Source organism: Phacochoerus africanus, chromosome 4 (genome assembly GCF_016906955.1).
Source record: "Phacochoerus africanus isolate WHEZ1 chromosome 4, ROS_Pafr_v1, whole genome shotgun sequence".
NCBI lineage: Eukaryota > Metazoa > Chordata > Mammalia > Artiodactyla > Suidae > Phacochoerus > Phacochoerus africanus.
Genome location: NC_062547.1, coordinates 94943582 through 94966355, shown reverse-complemented (window position 1 = coordinate 94966355; position 22774 = coordinate 94943582). Strand labels below are relative to the sequence as shown.

At 38.2% G+C, this 22774-nt stretch overlaps 1 protein-coding gene across 3 annotated transcripts in view; it reads right to left on the bottom strand.

The window, feature by feature from the left end:
* The window catches only part of RASA1 (RAS p21 protein activator 1), a 119824-nt gene extending 97520 nt beyond the window's left edge, over positions 1-22304 (bottom strand). For all 3 annotated transcript variants that reach the window (XM_047778238.1, XM_047778237.1, XM_047778235.1), the window contains exon 1: positions 21190-22304. In XM_047778238.1, the coding sequence (XP_047634194.1) occupies positions 21190-21707 (518 nt within the window). In that variant the 5' untranslated portion in view covers positions 21708-22304. The remainder of the gene's footprint in view (positions 1-21189) is intronic.
* Positions 22305-22774: the final 470 nt, after the last annotated feature.

Sequence of the window (22774 nt, the reverse complement as noted above, 5' to 3'; positions counted from 1 at the left end):
ACAGGAACCTTAAGTACCTATTACTAAGTATAAGAAGCTAAACTGAAAAGGCTGTATACTGTAGGAATCCAACTATATGGCATTCTGCAAAAGGTGAAACTATGAGGATAGTAAAAAGATTGCCAGAGGTTGGGGGGTAGGGGGAGGAGAAGAATGAATAGACAGAACAGGCAATGAAACTATTCTTTATGTTACTACAGTGGTGGGCACATTTTATTTACATTTATCAAAACCCATAAAATGTACAACACCAAGAGTATCCTAATATAAATCATGAACTTTGAGTTAATAATCATGTGTTAATGTAGGTTATTCAATTGTAACAAATGCACTACTGTGCTGTGGGATGAAGATGGGAGAGGTTGTACATGTGTGGGGTTAGGGACTATGTGAGAATTCTATACTTTTTCCTCAAAGTTTCCTTTAAATTGCTATAAAAAATTAAGTTTATTACCTTAAAAATTTTGATTTAAAAAAAAAAAACAATACTCCTCTAAGCCAGTCAACAAGGATTTACCATTATATTCAAATAGCATTCCTATTAATTATCCATCACCTTTATAATTAAATTCAACACATTTCATGATATGCATCCTCCCAGTTCTTAATTTGAAAAGATCACTGTAAAAACAGTGAAACCAAAGAGTAAGGGGCTAGGCAGAACTCATTTGCTGTCTGTCAAGAGACTTCATAAAGTAGCAATAGCCAAGGTGACTTCTCCAGGGTCTGCTGATAGTCAAATTCAAATCGGTCAAGTTTCAAAAATAGACTGGAATCAAGATTGTTGATCTATTCTAACAAAGTTCCCAAGTGACTAAAACAAACTACAATAATTTTTCTATTAAAAAAGTCCACAATCTTGAACTTAGTCGATGACACATTTATCCTTAATAAGGCTCCATTTTATGAGTCCATTTCAACTATGTCACTTGCTACAATCCCCATTCTTTATGTCAATACTTCCAACTGGTGTATGTCAGATCTTTCTAAACAGAAAGCATATTTAATTCATCACATGTTAATTTAGTTGAGATTGTGTGGTTTAATTCTCTAAGAAAACATTTCTTTTGAAGTTTGTTTGATGAGATCACTGTAGCCACTGCTTAAGAAGAAAACTTTTTGTCATTGTGCACCTTCATTAAGATCATAGCTATATTCAGAAGAATGAATGACGTCTGTCACACAAGGTAGAGAGAAGGGCACCCCAGACAGAATAAATAGTAGAGTCAGAAAACAACACGGCAAGTTTAAGGAATACACAGTATAATATTGATGAAAAATAAAACACTGGAGACTAGTGCAAACAGCAATGTGTGTTACACTAAAGGTTTAATTCTTTTGTCTCAACCTGCAGGTCTCAAGCTATTGGGTTAAGAAATCAATTTAGTAGGTCACAACCAGTATTTTTTTTTTTCGATTAAGTGAAATGGGACAGAAGAGTAAAACAGAGTGCATCACAGGTAGTAAGGACAAGTACTATTTCATTAAGCGTTTGTTTCTGTTATATATATTAGTTTATATTTGTGTGCTGGGTCACAGACATAAAATCTATTTCTTTTGGTAAGTCATCATCAAAATTGGGATTGAGAGCCACTACTCTCTTGGACAATGGAGACTTATGGATAGTTGTCAAGAGAGTGTACAAAATCATGCTGGCAGTAATATAAGGCAGTTTTTCAAACGCTGAGAATCTCCATTTCAATTTACTTTCTACCAGTATTTCTGGGGGTTTTTGTTTTGTTTTTTAAAGTAGAATACAACAGAGTTAGAAAGACAACACAAAGTATCATAAGTAGTAATTTAAAAGGATGTTTTTCATGCCATTTTGGTTATTTTTTCTGTATTTACACATGCACAAGTCCTGTCACATTGTGTAATAAATTCCTTAATTTTTACTTGCATGAAACAAGAAAAATTTGCAAACCACTGATAAATTGGCAGAGAAAGAGATCAGGGGCACATTTTCAGGGAAAAAATTAATAGACTACCCCAATAGAAGGGAAGAGAAAATGACAGTTTGAAGTCACTGGAAATGTTTCTTAAAGTGAGATTCTAAAACAATTTAAGAAGTAGAAAAGAACCATCAAAGTAAATGATTACATTTAGTGTTTGTAGATTTTTTGATGATGGCCATTCTGGTTGATCTAAGGTGGTACCTCACCGAAGTTCTGACTTGAATTTTCTCTAATAATTAACAATGCTGAACATCTTTTCAGGCATTTTTTTGTTTTTTGGGATTTCTTTTTTTTTTTTTGTATGTCTTCTTTGGAGAAATCTCTATTTAAGGTCTTTTGCCCATTTTTTTGACTGGGTTGTTTGTTTTTTTGATATTGAGCTGCATGAGTTGTTTGTATATTTTGGAGGTTAATCCCTTATCAGCTGCATCAGTTGCAAATATTTTCTCCCCTTCTGTGCATAAATGCTGGGGAGGGTGCGTAGAAAAGGGAACACTTTTACACTGTTAGTAGGAATGTAAACTGGTACAACTACTATGAAAATAGTAGTGGAGTCTCCTCAAAAAAAAAAAAAAAAAAAAAACTAAAAACAGAACTACCATAAGATCCAGCAATCCCACTCCTGGGCATGGATTTGGAGAAAACTATAATTTGAAAAGGTATGTGCACCCCAGTGTTCACTGAAGCAGTATTTACGTTGACCAAGACATGTAAGCAACGTAAATGTCCACTGAAAGAGGAATGGATAAAGATGTAGTACATATATAGAATGGAATATTACTCAGCCATAAAAAAGAATGAAATAATGTCATTTATAGCAACATGGATGGACCTAGAGATTATCACACTAAGTGAGGTTACGTGGACAGTGAAAGACACACATTATATGATATCACTTATATGTGGAATCTTTAAAAAAGAGGATACAAATGAATATATTTGCAGAACACAAACACAATTACAGACTTTGAAAAAAAAAACTAATGGTTACCAAAGAGGACAAGAGGGTTAAGGGATGGACTGGGGGTTTAGGACTGGCATATGCACACTGTGGTATACAGAATGACTGGCCAACCAGGACCTGCTGTACAGGGAACTCTACTCAAAATTCTGTGATGGTCTATGTGGGAGAAGAATCTGAAAAAGAATGGATGTATGTATATGTATGACTGAATCACTTTGCTGTACAAAAAAAATTATCACAACACTGTAAATCAACTATACTTCAATAAAACTTTAAAAAATGAAAAAAAAGGACTTTCTGTCATGGTGCCGCAGAAACAATTCCAACTAGGAACCATGAGGTTGCAGGTTCAATCCCTGGCCTCACTCAGGGAGTTAAGGATCCAGTGTTGCTGTGAGCTGTGGTGTAGGTTGCAGATGCAGCTCGGATCCCACACTGCAGCAGCTGTGGCATAGGCCAGCAGCTGTAGCTCCAATTAGACCTCCAGCCTGCGAATCTCCATATGCCGCAGGTGCAGCCCTAAAAACGACCCCCCCAAAAAAAAGAAAAAAGAAAGAAAAAAAAATGATCACATTGAAGTGGGGAAAGGAGAAAAAGAAAGGCATATTGCTGACATCTTTTTTAAAAAGTGTTAAAAAGTTAAGAAAAAGATTGCATTCTATGGATTCCACATATCTATAGGACAATGCTCAAGCTCATGCAAAGCATACCAAGATGCACCTGCTAGCTAGTGTATTTCAAGTTCTCTTCTACTGCATGTTCTCACAGGCCCTGTGCACTAGGCAAACAAAACCATTTCATAAAAACTAATTTTAATTTATTAAAAAGTACTATTTCTCCACAGCACACTAAGACTTTGTATGATTTTTGACACTACAATATTTTATCAAGTTAAATAAGTCCCAAAAAAAGTGTCAAAATAAAATTGCTAGCTACTTTAAATACTACTCACTTTTATAATTATTTTTTAAAAAAAGGCTTCATGAGGAAAATACTCTGTGGAAAATATTCACGAATTCTAATGTGAACTGGAGGATACAGTCCCCTGACAGTGTCCTCCTTTTTCCTGAATGCCATGAAAGACTAAAAGCAAACATCAACTACATCATTTACTCATTTTTAGCTGCCAGAATGACAAATGCAGAGAATTCTAATAGGATTCCAAAGAAATACTGAAAATTTATTTTCTCTTACCATCACCTGATCATTGCTATGTCCCTTAAGTACACACACAGAGAAATGCACTCTAGACACATGGATTAGTTCTCTTAGGTGAAAACTGAAATGCAGCAAGTTATTCCTAAACCACCATATAATCACTATTTAACCCGGTGATTAGGAATTTCCCCAAAAATCCATGCTTAGGCAGCTACCCTAAAACTCAATGTTATGGGTAAACAACCAAGCTTACTACATATTATGTGCTGAGTGACCCTCTAGTCACTTAAGTGACACAATGTTTGGAAGAATTTCTACACAATTTGTGGCTCAAGAAATGAGTAAGGAAGCTAATAATCATTTACTTTCAAAAAATTTAAAAAAGTTCTTTTGAAGGAAGATTAAAAACCTATAAAAAGAAAAAAGAAAGCCTATTACCACCTTCCATTCAAATATAAGAAGGCATTTATTTATTTAAATATCCATAAGCAAATGCATAGAGGCATCAAAACTGCTTTCTCTACTATCTACGGTAATCTTGCAAAATGCACGTATATATCTGTAGCTAAACACATTTAATTATCTATAGATATATGTATTGAACCACTTAAACACTATCCGAAATATCTTCAAAAGGCTATTAATCTATTATCTCTCCTAAGATAAGTTTGTTCTCCTATCGAAGGAATTTTTCACAAGTGGTAAAGGCAAAAAAAAAAAAAGAGTAAGAGTGAGTGTTTCACAATGGTTAAAAGTATAGACCTGGGCATCAAAAGTTTGGGTTTGAATCTTCTGGTAGTTTTGTGACCTGGGAAAATTACCTAAAACTCTGCTTACCTCTATTTCCTCACATGTGAAAGTGTTAGCTACAATTATATTTGGGGGGAATGGGAATATATACAGGCATATCTCATTTTATTGTGCTTTACTAAAGAATTAAAGAATTTACTAAACTATTACTGTGCTTCACAGATAACTGTGTTTTTTACAAATTAAAGGACTCTAGTAACCCTATAGTGAGCAAGTCTATCAGCACCATTTTTTCAACAGCATTTGCTCATTTTGTGTCTCTGTATCATATTTTGCTAATTCTCACAGTATTTCAAACTTTTACATTATTATTATATTTGTTATGGTGCTTGGTGATCTGACGTTATCCCCCCACACACTACGACTCACTGAAGGTTCAGATAATGGTTAATACTGTTTTTAGCATAAAGTATTTTTAAATAAAGGTTTATATACTTGTTTAGAACACTACTGCACACTTAACAGACACTATAATAGAGTATAAACAGTTTGATCTTAATATGCACAAGGATACCAAAAAGTTTGTGTCACTCGCTTTATTGCAATGTTCACTTCACTACAGTAGTCTGGAATGAAACGTGCACTATCATATCTCAAGGTATAACTGACATATTTTCTTTGGATAAGTGTTATGGAGTATACATAAAAAATTTAAAGGAGACTTCGTCAATAAAAAAGTGATTTTTTTTCTTCTTTGTATGTTCCAATGGTTTCCAAATTTTCTGTAGTAAATACATCCATCATACCTAGGGAACATACCCATCATACTAAGAACCAAGAAAATCATTACTTGAATGAGGAAAAAAGACAATCATCAACATATGCCAACACTGACACAAATTAGATATTTGAATCATCTGAAAAAGATTTTAAAGCAGCCATCATAAAAAAAATCTCCCAACAGAGTTCTCTTGTAGTACGGCAGGTTAAGGATCCAGTGTTATCACGGCAGCAGCCCAAGAAGTGTGGGTTTGATTTCTGGCCCAGTCTCTGGCCCAGGAATTTCCACATACTGTTGGTGCAGCCAAAAAAAAAAAAAAAATCTTGATCAGTGAATCACAAATTCTCTTGAAACAGACAAAATATAAGCTAAGAAATAAAAACTATTAAAAAAATTAAAGAACTGAAAACTACAATAAGCAAGAAAAACAAAAACTTATTAGATGGGCTCAATAGTAGGAATTATTACTATTGACAATAGTAGTAATAGAATAGTAGAGAACAGAATCAGTGAAGTTGAAGACAGATCAACAGAATTTACTCAATCTGAAAAAAAATAGAAAAATCACTGAAAAGAAAATAACATGGTCTCACAGAAAGATGGGACAATAATAAAAGACCCAAGTCCATATCATTAGAGTTACAAGAAAAAAAAAAAAAAGAGTGAGTTGTAGAATCTTCAACAAATGGCTGAAAACTTTCAAAGTTGAAGGAAGACATAAACTTACAGATTCAAATGAGCAAACCACAAACAAGTAAACCCAGAGAAGTTACAGCTTGACATATTATCTATGAACAAAGACAAAGAAAAATCTTGAAAGCAATCACAGAGAAAGGATGCACTGCCTACAGGGGAACACCAACTCAATTGCAGCCATTTTCTCATCTGAAACCACAAAGGTCAGAAGACAGTAACAAAAAAATTTCAAAAGCACTGAAAGAAAAGAACTGTCAACCATGATTTCTATATCTAACAGAATTATCTCTCAGAAATAAAGCAGAAATAAAGACATAGAAGAGAAAGGAAAACTAAAAGAATCTGTCAGATAGCAGACTATCCTTCGAGAATGGCTAAGGAAAGTTTTCAAGTGATAAAAAGGACTTTGGAATGACAGGAAAGAAGAAAGAACAATGGGGAAAGCAAAAATATGAATAAATATAATAGATTCAACAGACTACTCTCTTACTCAAAAGATTTTAAAATCATAGCAAATGAACAAAATAAAAATTTCAGAGGCAAAAAAATTCGCTAAGCTTGAGTTCATCAAAATTAATAAACTTCTATATCAAAAGACTGTCAATAATGAACAATCAACCCTTCACAACAGGAGAAAATGTTTATAAACCACTTATCTGAAAAAGAAACTGATAATCCAGAATATATAAAGAACACCTACAACTCAACAAAAACAAACAAGTTGATTTTTAAAAAATGGGCAAGAGCTCCCACTGTGGTGCAATGAGACTAATAGTGTCTTGGCAGCCTTGAACATGGGCAGCCTTGCATAGTGGGTTAGGGATCCAGCATTGCCGCAGCTGCAACTGTGGCTCAGATCTGATCCCTAGATCAGGAGCAACATATGCCACAGGGGAGCCAAAAATGACAAAAGACATTTCTCCAAATAATATATACTAACGGACACTCAGTACATGAAAACATGCTCAACATCACTACTCATTAGGAAAATGCAAGTCAAAACCACAATGAGATACAATTTCATACCCAAAGGATAGCTATCATCATCAAAAAAAAAAAAAAAAAAGGAGTTCCCGTTGTGACACAGTGCAAATGAATCCAACTAATATCCATGAGGATGCAGATTCCATCCCTGGCCTCACTCAGTGGGTCGGGGATCTGGCACTGCTGGAACTGTAGTATAGGTCACAGACACGGCTCAGATTCAGTGTTGCTGTGGCTGTGGTGTAGGCCAGCAGCTGTAGCCCCTATTCAACCCCTAGCCTGGAACTTCTATATGCCACTAGTGCAGCCCTAAAAAAGCAAATAAATAAATAAATAAATAACCAACTCAGATAATACAAGTGATAGTGAGGATATGAAACAATTAGAACCCTCATACTTGCTACTGAGGCTACAAAATGGTATAGATGCTATCAAAAATGCTATCCTAATTCCTCAAAAACTGAAACACAGAATTAAGTCCTCTATGATCCAAAAATTCCACTTCTAGGTATACCCCTAAAATGAAAGAAATGACTAAAACAGATACTTACACTATGTTCAAACAGCATTAATCACAACAGTCAAAAAGGGGAAGGGACCCAAGTGTCCATCGATGGCTGAGTGAATAAAAACGTGGTGTAAGGCTAGAGTAGTACTCAGACCTAATTAAAAACAAAGTTCTGACAAATGCTGCAACATAGATGAACCTTCAAGACATGCTAAATGAAATAAGTCAGTTACAAAAGGAAAATATTCCATGATGCCATTTATGTAAGGTACTTAGAGGAGTCAAATTCATAGAAACAAAAAGTAAAATGGTGGTTGCCAGGAGCTGAGGAAAAAGGGAAAGGAGAGTTAGTGTCTAAAGGGTACAGAGTTTCAGTTGGGGAAGATGGAAAAGTTCTGGAGGTAGGTGGTGGTAATGGTTGAACAACAATGTGTATGCACTTCAGACCACAGAACTATACCCTAAAAATGATTAAAATGATAAGTTTTACATAATGTATATTCTACGATAACAAAAATATTAATACCATCTGAAAAGCTACTCAGTGTATGCAGAAGAAATAGTCAAAGTGGGAAGGTAAAGGGAGATAAGTGGAAGAATAGTTTCCCCACTTCGTTTGAATTAATAAAATGCTTATACCTACAGACTGCAGTAAATTACACACATATTTTTTAATATCTACAAAGTGATATAAATATCACTGTAATATATCATGATGAAATCCTAACAAATGTTCAAATAACCCAAGGGAAAGCAAGAACAGAGAGGCAGAGAAATGAGAAAGAGAAGGCACACTTAAGCCCTAACATATCAATAATTATTATAACTGTAAATATTTAAAACACACCAAATAAGGGCAGATGAGCAGTGTGGGCTTGGGGGTGGAGGTGAGAACCAACTATATGCTCTCTATAATCAGATCACTTAAAATAAGACATGTGAAAAGCAAAATGATGGGGGACTCAGAACTCATTTGAAGTCAAACGGATGAAGTAATATTTGCTAGAGACAAAAAGAAATTACATCATGATAAAAGAAACTATCCACCAGAAATATACAACAATCCTAAAAGTATATACACCAAACCACAGAGCTCCAAAATACATGAAACGAAAACAATAAGAGTTGAAAAATAGAGACAAATTCACAGTTATAGTTGGGAATGTCAAGACTTCACTCTCACAGACTCACAATAAAGAGAAAATGAACAAAGATTTAAAAGTTCTGAACACCACATTCAAACAAAAATATCTAATAGTTGTATAAGCTGTCTGTATATTTCAGAGATTAAGCCCTTGTCAGTTGTATCATTTGAAGTTGTTTTCTCCCATTCTGTAAGTGGTCTTTTTGTTTTCCTTTTGGTTTCCTTTGCTGTGCAAAAGCTTGTCAGTTTGATTAGGTTCCATTGATTTATTTTTGGTTTATTTCTGTTGCTTTGGAAGACTGACCTGAGAAAACATTTGTAAGGTTGGTGTCAGAGAATGTTTTGCCTATGTTCTCTTCCAGGAGTTTGATGGTGTCTTGTCTTATATTTGTCTTTCAGCCATTTTGAGCTTATTTTTGTGCATGGTGCGAGGATGTGCTCTGGTTTCTCTGATTTGCATGCAACTCAAAGGCAAAAAAGCCAACAACTCAATTGAATAATGGGCAAAGGACCTGAATAGACATTTCTCCAAAGAAGATATACAGATGGCCAACCAGCACATGAAAAAATGCTCAACATCCCTGATTATTAGAGAAATGCAAGTAAAACTACCATGAGATACCACTTTACACCAGTCAGAATGGCCGTCATTCGTAAGTCCACAAAGAACAAATGCTGGAGGGCGTGTGGAGAAAAGGGAACCCTCCTGCACTGTGGGTGGGAATGTAGCTGGTACAACCACTATGGACAACAGTATGAAGGTACCTTAGAAATCTATACATAGACCTACCATATAACCCAGCAACCCCACTCTTGGGTATATATCCAGACAAAACCTTCCTTAAAAAAGACACATGCACCTGAATGTTCATTGCAGTACTAGTCACAATAGCCAAGACATGGAAACAACCCAAATGTTCATTGGCAGATGATTGGAATAGAAGATCCTACTCAGCCAAAAAAAAAGAACAAAATAATACCCTTTGCAGCAACATGGATGGAACTAGACTCTCATACTGAGTGAAGTAAGTAGGAAAGAAAAAGACAAATACAATATGATATCGCTTATATCTGGAATCTAATATATGGCACAAATGAATCTTTCCACAGAAAAGAAAATCATGGACTTGGAGAATAAACTTGTGGTTGCCATGAGGGAGAGAGAGGGAGTGGAATGGACTGGGAGCTTGGAGTTAATAGATGCATAGTATTACCTTCAGAACGGATTAGTAATGAGATCCTGCTGTGTAGCACTGGAAACTATGTCTAGTCACTTATGATGGGGCATGATAATGTGCGAAAAAAGAATGTATACATGTATAACTGGGTCACCATGCTGTACAGTGGAAAAAACAAATAAAAGGTAAAAAAAAAATTATCTGACATAGAACATTCCACCAAAAACAGCCAAATACACATTTTCTCATGAATCCATGGAACATTCACCAAGACAGACCATATCCTGGACTATAAAACCAACCTCTACAAGTTTAAAAGTACTAAAGTCGTAAGGGTATATTCTCTGACCATAATGGACTCTAGAAATCAAAAACAGAAAGACAATTGTTAAATCTTAAAACACTTAGAACACATTTCTAAATAATCCGAGAGTCAAAAAGTCTCAAAGTTAAAAAAAGAAACACAGAACTGAAAGATAATAAAAAGGCATGTTAAAAGATGCAGAATATGGCTAAAGAAGTGCCAAGAGGGAAAGGTATAGTATTAAACGCTTATTTTAATAAACAACAACAATAAAAGGCATCAAATCAGTAATCTTTAATTCCTTGCTCAAGAAATTAGAAAAATAAGAGCAAACCTAACCCAAAGCAACCAGAAAAAAGGAATAATAAAAATAAGAGAAATCATTAAACTGAAAACAAAACCATGGGGCAGGGGGGAATTAATGCAACAAAAAACTAATCCTTTGAAAAAAATAAAACTGATAAAACTTTAGCAAGACTGACAAAACCAAAAGGAGATAAGGTTACAAATTCAAGTATCAGGAATGAAAGAGTATTATGAATATTCTACAGTCATTAAAAGGTTAACTAGGAAATGATACAAATAAGTTTATGCTGCTAAATTAGACAAATTAGAAGAAATGAATCAATTCCTTTAAAGCCTCCAAACTCAACCAAAATAAAATAATCATAAATTATAATCCTATAATCATTAAAAAATGAATTCATAACTTTAAATCTCAAAAAAAATAATCTCAGACTGAAATGTTTTCACCAGGGAATTCTACCAAATATTAAAATCAATAATGCACAAACTCTTCCAAAGAGCAGAAAAGGAGGAAACATGTCCTACCCCATACTATGAGACCAGTGTTACTCAAATACTGAAAAAAGACAAAGATAGCACAAAAAAGCTGCAGACCAATATCGTAAAGATGTCAATTCTCTGCAAACTCATGCAGTATTGGTGAGAATGTAAAAGGTTACAGCCACTCTAGAAAACAGATTGGCAGTTTCTTCTAAAACTGAAACATGCAATTGCCACACAATCCAGCAGTTGCACTCTTACAAAAATGAAAACATGTTCATGCAAAAACATAAACATAAATGCTCAAAGCAGTTTTTTTTTTTTCCTGTAACAGCCAAAACTGGAATTTACCCAAATGTTCTGCAATGAGTGAATGATTTAACAAACCAAAGTACATCCATACTAATCGGCAATGAAAAAGAACAAAATATTGATACATGCAACGATGTGGATGAATCTTGACGTGGATGAATCTTGACGAAATTGTGTTGAGTGACAAATGCTATCCCAAAAGGTTACATATTATATGAATACACTTATGTAATCTTTTTGAAACAACTAAATGAAGAAAAGAATAGTGGTTGCCAGGGGTTAGAGGATGAAGGAATGTGAGTTTAGAGCCCTGGTGGTAATGCAATTGTTTGGTACCTTTACAGTGGTGATGATTACACAAATCTATACATGTGGTAAAACGCCACTGATTTAAATGCACGCCACACACACACACACACACACACACACACACACACGAGTATATGTAGAACTGGTGAAATCTGAATAAGTGAATTACATCAATGAAATCAGTTCACAGTTGTGATACCACCAGATGTTGCTACTGAGGAAAAATGGGTGGGGAGTACCCCGTTGTGGCACAGCAGGAAACGAATCCGACTAGGAACCATGAGGTTGCTGGTTTGATCCCTGGCCTCGCTCAGTGGGTTAAAGATCCAGCTTAGCCATGAACTGTGGTGTAGGTCACAGATGCGGCTTGGCTCAGATCCCTTGTTGCTGTGGCAGCTATGGAGTAGGCTGGCAGCTCTAACTCTGATTTGACCCCTAGCCTGGGAACTTCCATGTGCCGCAAGTGCAGCCCTAAAAAGGAAAAATGGCTGAAGGATACACCTCTATATTATTTCTTATAACTAAATATGAAAATACAATTTACAATTAGGAGTTTCTGTCATAGTTCAGCAGAAACAAATCTGACTAGTATCCATCAAGACACAGGTTCAATCCCTGGCCTTGATCAGTGGGTTAAGGATCTGGTGTTGCTGTGAGCTGTGGGGTAGGTCACAGAAACAGCTCGGATCTGGCGCTGCTGTGGCTATAGCCTGGGCTGGCAGCTAATCACAGACCCCTAACCTGGGAACCTCCATATGCTGCCAGTACGGTCCGAAAAGACTAAAGACAAAAAAAAAAAAAGAAAAAGGAAAAAAAAAAGAAAGAAAACACAATTAGATTAGACAAGGTAGATAGATATGGATGGGTGAGAGAGAATGTTCTACTAATTATTATATAAGTATCTTAACTGAACACAGTCTAGTGGGTCATATCTATAAGGACTTTAATAAAAGAGCTGAGCGGTATCTCTATGTTCTTTCTTTAGCTAGAAACAGATATATAAGAGAAAGGAATTTTAAAAGTAACACTGACTGTTCCAACAACAAACACAGAATGAACACAGAAAATTTGTTAGAGTAATGTCTCACCCACAGAATTTTCTACAGCTACCACTCATGGTCACCTGTAGGACCTTTACACACTATGATAAATCAGACATGCATTTAAATATTTTCCATCTTCCAACACATATATAGCCAAAAAAGAAGATGTAAGTCACTAACTCAAAAAGTAAAGCATAAGCAAAGTTTTTCTTCCCTATCAGGAAAAATAGAAAATATAGGAATGAAGACTCTTTCTCAAGCAGCAAATGTGCATTTAATCTGCTCCATAATTATCCAAAGTCTTTTTCAAAGATGCAGAGTTACTCAGTGTATCAGTCAGCTCTGGATGCCCTAACAAAATTCCACAGTCGACAACTTAAACAGCAGCAATTTCTCATAGTTCTAGAGGCCGAGTCTAAGATTAGGTGCCAAAAGAGTTAGCTGGCTTCTAATGAGGCATCTCTCCTTGGCTTGTAGGTGAACTCTTATGGCCTTTTCTCTATGCACGTGCATTTCTGTTTGCCTCTTCCTGTTCTTATGAGAACATCAGTCCTACTGAATTATGGATCCACCCTTACACTTCATTTAGCTCCATAAAGGTACTGTCTCCATATACAGCCATATTGGCAGCTATGGCTTCAACCTATGAATTTTGGAGACATAATTCAGTCCACAACACCCAGGGACTAGCCAGCCCTGTGATATGCTGACTTATGCATGGGTGCACATATATGTGTGTATTGTATGTACTGGAACCGACAAGGCAAAGGAACAAGGGAAGTATCTGCCTTTGAATTTCAGGTTTTTTTTTGTTTGTTTGTTTGTTTTTGTCTTTGGTCTTTATAGGGCCACACCCGTGGCATACAGAGGTTCCCAGGCTAGGGGTCTAATCAGAGCTGTTGTTGCTGGCCTATGCCAGAGCCACAGCAATGCCAGATCAGAGCTGCATCTGCAACCTGTACCACAGCTGACAGCAACACTGGATCCTTAACCCACTGAGCGAGGCCAGGGAGCAAACCCGCAACCTCATGGTTCCTAGTTGGATTCGTTTCCACGGATCCATGATGGGAAGTAATTCCTGAATTTCAGTTCTATCACTCAGTTTTCTCAACTATAAAAATGTGGATAATATCTCTTATTGTTTATTTTTGAGAATTAAATGACATAACCACTGTAAAGTATCTAGAATGCAGTAAATCATTATGCAATAAAGGGTCTTTGCTTTACCATTTCCTCCCCCTCAAAATTAATTATAAATATTACTCAAATTTAAACCTATCTGAAACATCATGAGTACTGGATTCTGCCCCAGTTCTACCAAGACTTAGCTATGTGACCTTAAGCAAGCCACTCTACCTGAGTCTGCTTCTGTACCTGTGCAATGAGAGTTTCCTCTATCACTAAAACACTATGTATCTATGCATACACTCGTAATTACACAGTAGTCCTTCTCTTATCCTCAGGGAATACATTCCAAGACTCCCAGGCATACCTAAAACCTCAAATTAGTACCAAATCCCACATATACTGTTTTTCCCATACATAGATACCTATGATCAAGTTTAATTTATAAATTAGACACAGCAAGAGATCAAGAATAACAAATAATAAAATAGAACAAGTGTAATAATATACTGTAATAAATGTTATGTATCTCTTAAAATACCTTATTGTACAAAGGAATGCTTTTCCCTCTTACTAAGCACTATCATACAATGTGGTCCTATCTTTTGCCACTCGAGATGCAAGAGCAAAACTATCATGAATTTCTTTCTCCTTCTTCACAGCTTCGAAGATAGAAGATTTGTTCCCATCATAGATCTTAGTAACCCTAGCATGATATTTTTCATCCCTTATTAAGCCAAAAACTTGCACCTTTTGACTTAAAGGAAGCACTTTACAGCTTTTTTTTTTTTTTTTAGGGCCATACCTGGGGCATATGGAAGTTCCCAGACTAGGGGTCAAATTGGAGCTACAGGCCACAGCTACAGCAATAGCTACAGCAACTCGAGCCACGTGTGTGACCTACACCAGGGATTGAACCTGCAACCTCACGGTTCCTAACTGGATTCGTGTCCTGCTGCACCACAACAGGAACTCCTTACAGCTTCTTTTTGGCGTATCTGAATTGCCAACATCACTACTCTTAGGGCCATTAACTAAAACAAGGGTTACCTGAACACAAGCACTGTGATACCGCAATAGTCGATCTGATGACCAAGACAGGACTACTAAGTGACAGCAGGATATGCTGGACAAAGGTATGATTCATGTCTGGGCAGGATGGAGTGAGATTTCATCATGCAACTCCGAATAGCATAAAATTTTTAAAATTTATGAATTGCTTATTTCTGGTATTTTCCATTTAATATTTTTCAATCAAGGTTGACTGAGAATAACTGAAATCATGGAAAGGTAATCTGTGACTATGGGGAACTACTATGATATCAAACACTGACACTACAAAAGCTAATCAAACCTTCCATGAAAATTTAGTAAAACAGAATTATGGTATAAAATTCACTATCACTCTTTCATATACTCTCTTTCAACTCTTTCAAAACTATCCTCTCATTTGAAAAATGTATTTGTACAATGTGTCAGTACATTAATTTTATTTTTCTCTATCACTAACGCCTTATTGTCCAGCTAGATTGCACAATCTTATATTGTTTTGCCCCCCTATAATGTTCACTGTTTTACTCACAGAATCATATGACCGCAGAACACCTAAAAGCATATTTCAAATCTACTGAGATGTTATTACACATATGGAGAAGTTATCTGTAAATTTTAACTGATAACAACTATTTTTTACTTAACCCACAACTGAAATGTACTGCAGATAATTTCAAGATAATACACCTACCATACATATATTTATATATTCAAAAAGTGAGCCATAACCAACACCTATATTCAAGATCTTTGGTTTAAAATTAAGATAATCATGGTCACAGCAAAATCTATTGTGTGGCTATTTGAACCATATGATGAAGGACAATTCACCATGTGGACCCTAAGGGAAAAACCTGATTACTTGCCCTTTCTTCCACACCACCCCTGAGCACTAGTATTCTAATATTGTCTGATATTTACATATCTATGAGTAATATATGCAGTGGGCAGTTACTATGATGCACTCAAGAAATCTTACCTCCCCATATTGGTGCCCCTGTATAGTCCACTCTCATATTAAATCTGGACTGAGTCATGTGATTAGCAATGGCCATTGGAACATGAAGAACACAGAGGCTTCGTAAGTGCTGGTATGGTAAGGCTTGTCCTCTTAGAAAGCTCCCTCATGGAACCCATCTGCCATGCTGTGAAGAAGTTCAAACTAATGAAATGGAGAGGGTTGGGGAGGCAGGAGGAGGTGAAGAAGGGGAAGGCACAGAGACACAGATGGACATACATACACACATATACACGCTCAGTTCTCCAACAGCTGTTCCCACCCATCCTAGCTAAAGTACCAGACTTATAAGTTAAAAAGCCACCTTGGACACTACAGCCAACAGATGACACACGAAGGCAGTCCTCCTTCAAGTCCTGCCCAAATTTTAGAATCAAGAGCAGATAAATGTTTTTAAGAACTAAGTTTTGGAGCAAAGCAATATGCAACTACAATAACACACATAAGCCAATTAGAACAGTTCCTATCAGGTACTAAGCAACCAACAAATATCATCAGTAACAACTGTTACTATTAAAAATCATTTTAAGTTCTATCGCCATCCCTCAAAAGATATTATTTGGAGTATTTGAGCTTTTGTTAAAGTCATTCTCTCATTTCCCTAATGGCCCATAAAAAGGGAGCAAAGAAACCAAAAGACCACTTAATTTCCCCCTTGTTCCCCATTTACTGCTGTCCTTTTATTTATTTATTTATTTTATAAATCTGTCAATGTTTGCCTGATTTCCCTAGAGGGCTAATCAGTGATCCAAACCAATTCAAGCCTTTGGATGTGCTCTGTATTCTCAGTAACTACAGGCACCACCTCAACCTATCCTAGGACACAGGTAAATAATTAAGAATTCAGTAGGACAGACTCTTCACTAAAGGTCAAAAATTTACACTCATTAATCTGCAATACTTTTCCTGACAGAATCATTAGGCAAAGGGCATAGGAACCAATTACCTCTTGTTCAGAATACATTAAGCAGCACTGAAAACATACCTGCTACTTTTCTTCTAAGACTTTACTGACTCTAATTAAATAAATATCTTACTCTTTTATGCCCCCCATGACTGCATATACTTCACTCATGATATTTATCTTAACCTAGCCTGAATGATAGTAACTGGTTTACTTAACTTCCTACTAGATCTAAAACTCTGCCAGAAGAGAGACTCAGTAAGAAAAAGGTTATCTTACTCATTATTGTATCCCTTAAATTAACCTACTGCACTGCTCTACTACTCACACAAATAAAGTACAAATAACTGGTGTTAGTCAGAAACTACTTGTCCATAACTCATCTTTTAAATGCTCACCATCATTTTTATTAAGAAATAATGACTGATCCAGAGTTTTAATGCAATCAGTGACAAAGTAAATGAATGCTACGTCCTAACATTAACATTTAACAATTATTTGTCTTAATTAATAATGAATGTTATTTTTTAGAAACAGTAAGATGATGTTTAAGAAAAAGATAGATATTACTTACATTCCTTCTTCCTGTTTTAAGTTTCAGGCTTGAAAAAGCCTGCCTTTTAGGTCCAAGGTAAGATCAAGTTAGGCGAGATGCCAGGTAAATAACATCAAAGGCAACACAGACCTGGTGGAGATTACAGCTAACTATAGAGCTCAGAACTCACCCAAACAGGGCAACCACTACCCAGGTCTAGAAATCTATCCTCAAGCAGGAAGAGAAACCAGGTAGAGCCAAGTCCTGTGATTTTTCAAGTGATGCTGGAAATCAAGACTTCCTAAACATGAAGTTTTCCTATTTGTAAGTGGTAGCAACTAATCACTAAATGCTCCAAATACATTCAGAGCAAGCAAGATACATCTGTAGGTTGGAGTCAGCACAAGAGTCTCCTGCTACTGCAGGCTCATAGTTAAAAAAACCCTATATATAATTGAAGGTGGGCTAAGGGAACTATACTCCATTAACTATCAGCCCTCACCTCTGGAGAAGAGAGAAAGAAATAATGAGGCCCATGAAAAGCAGCTCCATAATAGTAGAGGCAGTACCAGCAACAAATTCCCTTAATTTAACCTCCCCTCTCCCCCTTCCTCCTTCTCTCTCTTTTTTTTGGCCTCGCCCCTGTCATATGAAAGTTACCAGACCAAACCCAAGCCACTGCAGTGACAAAACCAGATCCTTAACCTGCTGTGCAACAAGAGAACTCCCCTTATTCTCTCAAAACAGAAATCTGTGGAGTTTCTGCTGTGGCACAGTGGGTCAAGAATCCAACTGCAGGGGTTTAGGTCCATGCGAAGGAGCAGGTTTGATCATGGCCTGGTGCAGTGGGTTAAAGGATTCTGTGTTGCTGCAGCTGAAACAAAGGTAGCAGCTGCAGTTAGGATTCAATCCCTGGCCCAGGAACTTCCACATGCTGCAGGTGGGGCCATGAAAAAAAAAAAAAAAAAAAAAAAGGAAACAAATTTGTTAGCAGTTTTAGATACAGAATCTTTGTAGCATAAAAATACATGGGGAGAATTTTTTTCCTTTTTAAAAATTTTTCCTAAAAACTTGCAAAAAAGGAGAATATTCAAACAAAGGAATAGTTAAAATTATACAAATTTTTCTGGCCGTAACCAAACTAATGAAAATAATAATAAAAATACTAAACGTGGAACTAATAATTCAACATACACACAGGAAAATAACATAAAAAATTATAGTAGTGTGATTATATTTGCACTGGTCTATCTACATATTGTCACTTTACTCTCTTATAACAAAGAACATCAAACTAGTTGGACATAAGGTTGAGCTCTGTGACCAGAGAACCATGGTCTATCTAACAAACCACTGTGGACTTGATCTTGTGACCTGAACTTCCCTGGCACCGTGCTATCACTAAGGTGACCAGTCACTAGTAGTCATATATTAATTTAGGTCAGAAGCACCTCTTCAATACATTTCTTAAAGATTTGACATTATTTAACCAAGTCATTTAGGCTTTTCCTTTTATTTAAAATAAGAATTTATAGGAAACACTTGAATTTCATCTCTAAACCTGCTTAACCTGCTGGAAGGCTTTATGAAGTTAAAATAAAAATTTTAACATAATTAATCATAGTAGACAGGCCTTTGGAGTTCAAAACATTCTCTAAAAGAGCCATTAATAAGGGAGTTCCTATACCAACAGAACTAGTAGGCAATTCAATGACAATAAAATTATACTGTTATTTTAGGAGACTATTAATTTACTCAACACTCACAATGTGCCAGGTACTGTGCTGAATATGTTCAGGGGGTACTCATTAACCTTAAAAAACGACCATTTGAGGGAGATACCATTATTATCCCCATTTTACAGATGGGGCAACTGACCTTTCCAAGATCACACAGTTAGTAAGTAGCAGAGTCAGGATTCCAACCCAAATCTTGTCTAACTTCAGAATTTGCACGCTTAACCACTACACTGTATTGCCTCCAGAGACTCTGGGTTGATATCTAAGATAAAGAAAAAAGGGAAATTTGTACTTCTCAGTGGCAAATTTAAGAAACATACTAGAAATGGAGGATACTTTTTTAGAACATGAACAATTCTCATATACATAATTATACAAATAATATTTTTATTTCTAAATACATATAACATGATGAAAATCTCACGAGACTTCTTACAAACATATTTTTTCCTATGCACTCATTCATGTTTATTATTAAAAAGTTAATGGGAAGAATGCATTTTCTGCTCAATTTTGCTGTGAATCTAAAATTGCTCTACAAAATAAATTCTGTATTTAAAGATTTAGAACTGCAATAAACTAAATATGCCTAATTCAACTTAGGAAATGCCAAAAGACTATATACTCTTTTATTATGAAAAGTTGTACATTATCATAACCACAGGGCCCTTAATATCTAAGTGATTTTCCAAAAAGTCTTAAAGGTGTAAAAACAATGCTGTAATTTGAATTTTTAACACTCTCAGAACACCTTCAAAAAAGTCTGCAATACATAAAGTAAGCTGGAATAAAATCAGACCAAAAAAACTGAACTCAAAATGAACAATATTAAAAGGAATATAACAACCCCATACCACCGCTGTCATAAATAGCACTAACTTTACTTTTACATCAAAAGATGTAGCTTAAAGTCTAAAAAGTCCTAATTCATTGAGCCCTTTCTAAATCTTCCAAAGAAGCTTTTCCAAAAAGCAAACAAAAACTTTCAACTGTCCAGAGTGTTTGTCAACATAGGAACCAAATCTTTCTTCCTCTGATACCAAGTTGTCAAAATTCTAAAGGTCAATTAAGACAGATATGAGGGACCTATAAAACAAGTTTTGCCTACTATTAGCACTTCCCCATCAACATTTTCCTCTCATCAAGGTCCACCTATACATACCTATGAAGAGAACAAGGTGGAGGTACTACATACGGAAGAGTCACTTCCTATATATTCTGCTGTAGACTGTCAAAATTAATTTTCAAATAGAATACTGCATTGGCCACCAACAAAAACTGTTGAAGCACACTATTTTGATTTGCTCCAACATTCTACTTAGGTTTCAACTATAAAAGAATTACACTAATATCAATAAATGGGAATTCTACAGCATAAATTACAGATATTGCAGAGTATGGGCCCCTAACCACACTTCACAGAACCCCCTTCCTTTCTCGCTGACCCAGGCTCTCAAAAGTGATTCAAAGACTTCTCCATCATTAAGCCTTGCGATTTGCAGCGCAACGAAAACAAAGCATTCTGACCAATGCATGTCTCAAATGATACTAGTACAATGCTCATTCAAATACTTGTAAAGCTTCTTACTAATCATCTAACCCGGGTTAATACGGACAAGGACCGCCTGGGTATCTGCAAGCTCAGCTGAATCCCAGGACGGCACCTCAATTTGGAAGGGGCAGAACCTTATCTGGTTGTCACTGGATCTACACTTTCCCATGCTTCCCGTATTTAAAACTTTACATCTTCCCAGAGGAGCAATAAATATACAAAGACGCCAGGGAGTGTGCCTGTAGGGAAGATGAGTGATCAAATTAAATCCCTACGCACGGAACCTTAAGCTTCAAAACTTTTCACAACGAGTCACAGCTGCAGGAACGAGGCAGGTTTTCTCACTTCTTTCCACGAGCCAGCTTCCCCCAAAACAGCGGTCTTGACTTACTGGTTAGTTGGAGGAGCGGTCAGCGGGATGGCCACCTCTTCCTCCTCGTATTCTGGTCCATCCAGAGAGTCACCTTCGTCCACTGTTCCCAGGCCCGCGCCCAACGGGGGCAGCTGAGGAGGAGGCGGCAGAGGAGGGAATCCACCGCCTGCCCCGAACGTCTCAGTAGGCAACGAAGTGGTCCCCTTGGTGAGAGCCATCTCCCCGCCGGGTCCGGCAGCGGCAGCACCAGCCACGCCAGCAGCAGCACCTCCCCCTGACAGTCCGGCTCCCGCCAGTGCCCCAGCCACAGACCCAGGTCCCAGGATCGATGACCCCAGAGCGGCTCCTCCACCCAGAGTCCCGGCCACTCCAGCTTCCGCCTGCCCAGAATAGGGGCCAGCTGCCACAGGCAGGGCCGCGGGTATCTTCACCCGACACGCTGCCGGATAAGCACTCGAGCCCGCGGCGGCGCCGCCTCCAGCTGCCCCGGCGGTGACCGGGCCGCCTTCCTCACTGCCGGCCTCGGCCGCCATCATGTTGAAGCCCGCTCTCCTCTGCCCTGCTCTACCCGCCCGGGAGCCCCGGGGGCCACCAGGCCCGGGCTCCGAGCCGCCCCACCCAGGCGCGTTCCCCCTTCAGCTCCACAGGCGGAGGAAACAACAACAAAAGGAGAGAGCCCGCCGCCGCGCCCCCTCTTCGGGCCACAGCCCAGGCTCGGGAGCTACCCGGGTTACGGGAAGAGAAGTGGGCAAAAAACCCAACGCCTGCACAAACGCCGACCAAACCTTCACCTTACACACCCACACTCACGCACACACACATGCACAGAAGCGAAAAACTTCCCGGCTGCACTAAAGAGGAAGGGAAGCACAGGGGAAGCGGCTGGGGCGGCTGCCGATCCTTCAGCCACCGCCACCGCCGCCGCCGCCACCACCGCTTCTTCACCACCCCAGTTCCGGCCACCCCCACCGCAGCCACCGCCGGTGCCGCTGCTGGGGCTGGGGCCACTGCAGCCGCTTCATCCTCCACCGGGCTGAGATGGGAGGGGTGGGGAGAAAAGAGGAAGGGGGGCGGGGTAGTGGGGAAATCAACTGAATTGCTCCCAACCTGGAGCGCTCAGTGAAATCGACAAGAGAAAGGAAGGCGGGGCAAGGGAGGAGGAGCGGAGGGAAGGAAGGGCGGGGGGGCGAGGGGAGGAGGAGGGAGAGGGCAGCTTCTGCGCAGGCTCCTTCCCGGTGCAGGGGTGGTGGGGGGTGCTGGGCCTGGAGGAGGAAAAGGAAGAGTCGGGAGGGAAGGAAGCGGCGGGGACGCGCGGTTCGCGGACGCGCTCTCTGTCCGGCTCCGGGTGTAACGCGTGGCGGCGCGGCCTTTTCTACAGTCGGTGTGCGCCTGCCTTCCTGGGCTTTGTTTGTTGGGCCGGTGGGGTGGAGGAGGGGAGGAGTGGGTCTCGGCGAGCACGCGGCCGCTCAGCTAGGTGAAAAAAGGAGAGTCGAAATGAGACCTGGAGGGGTTGGACCGGAGGGACGGGGGAAAGGGAAAGGAAGATGCTGCGAAGCCAGTTCCCTGCTTCCTGACCGGTAGAACAAACTCCCTTGGTGGCGGC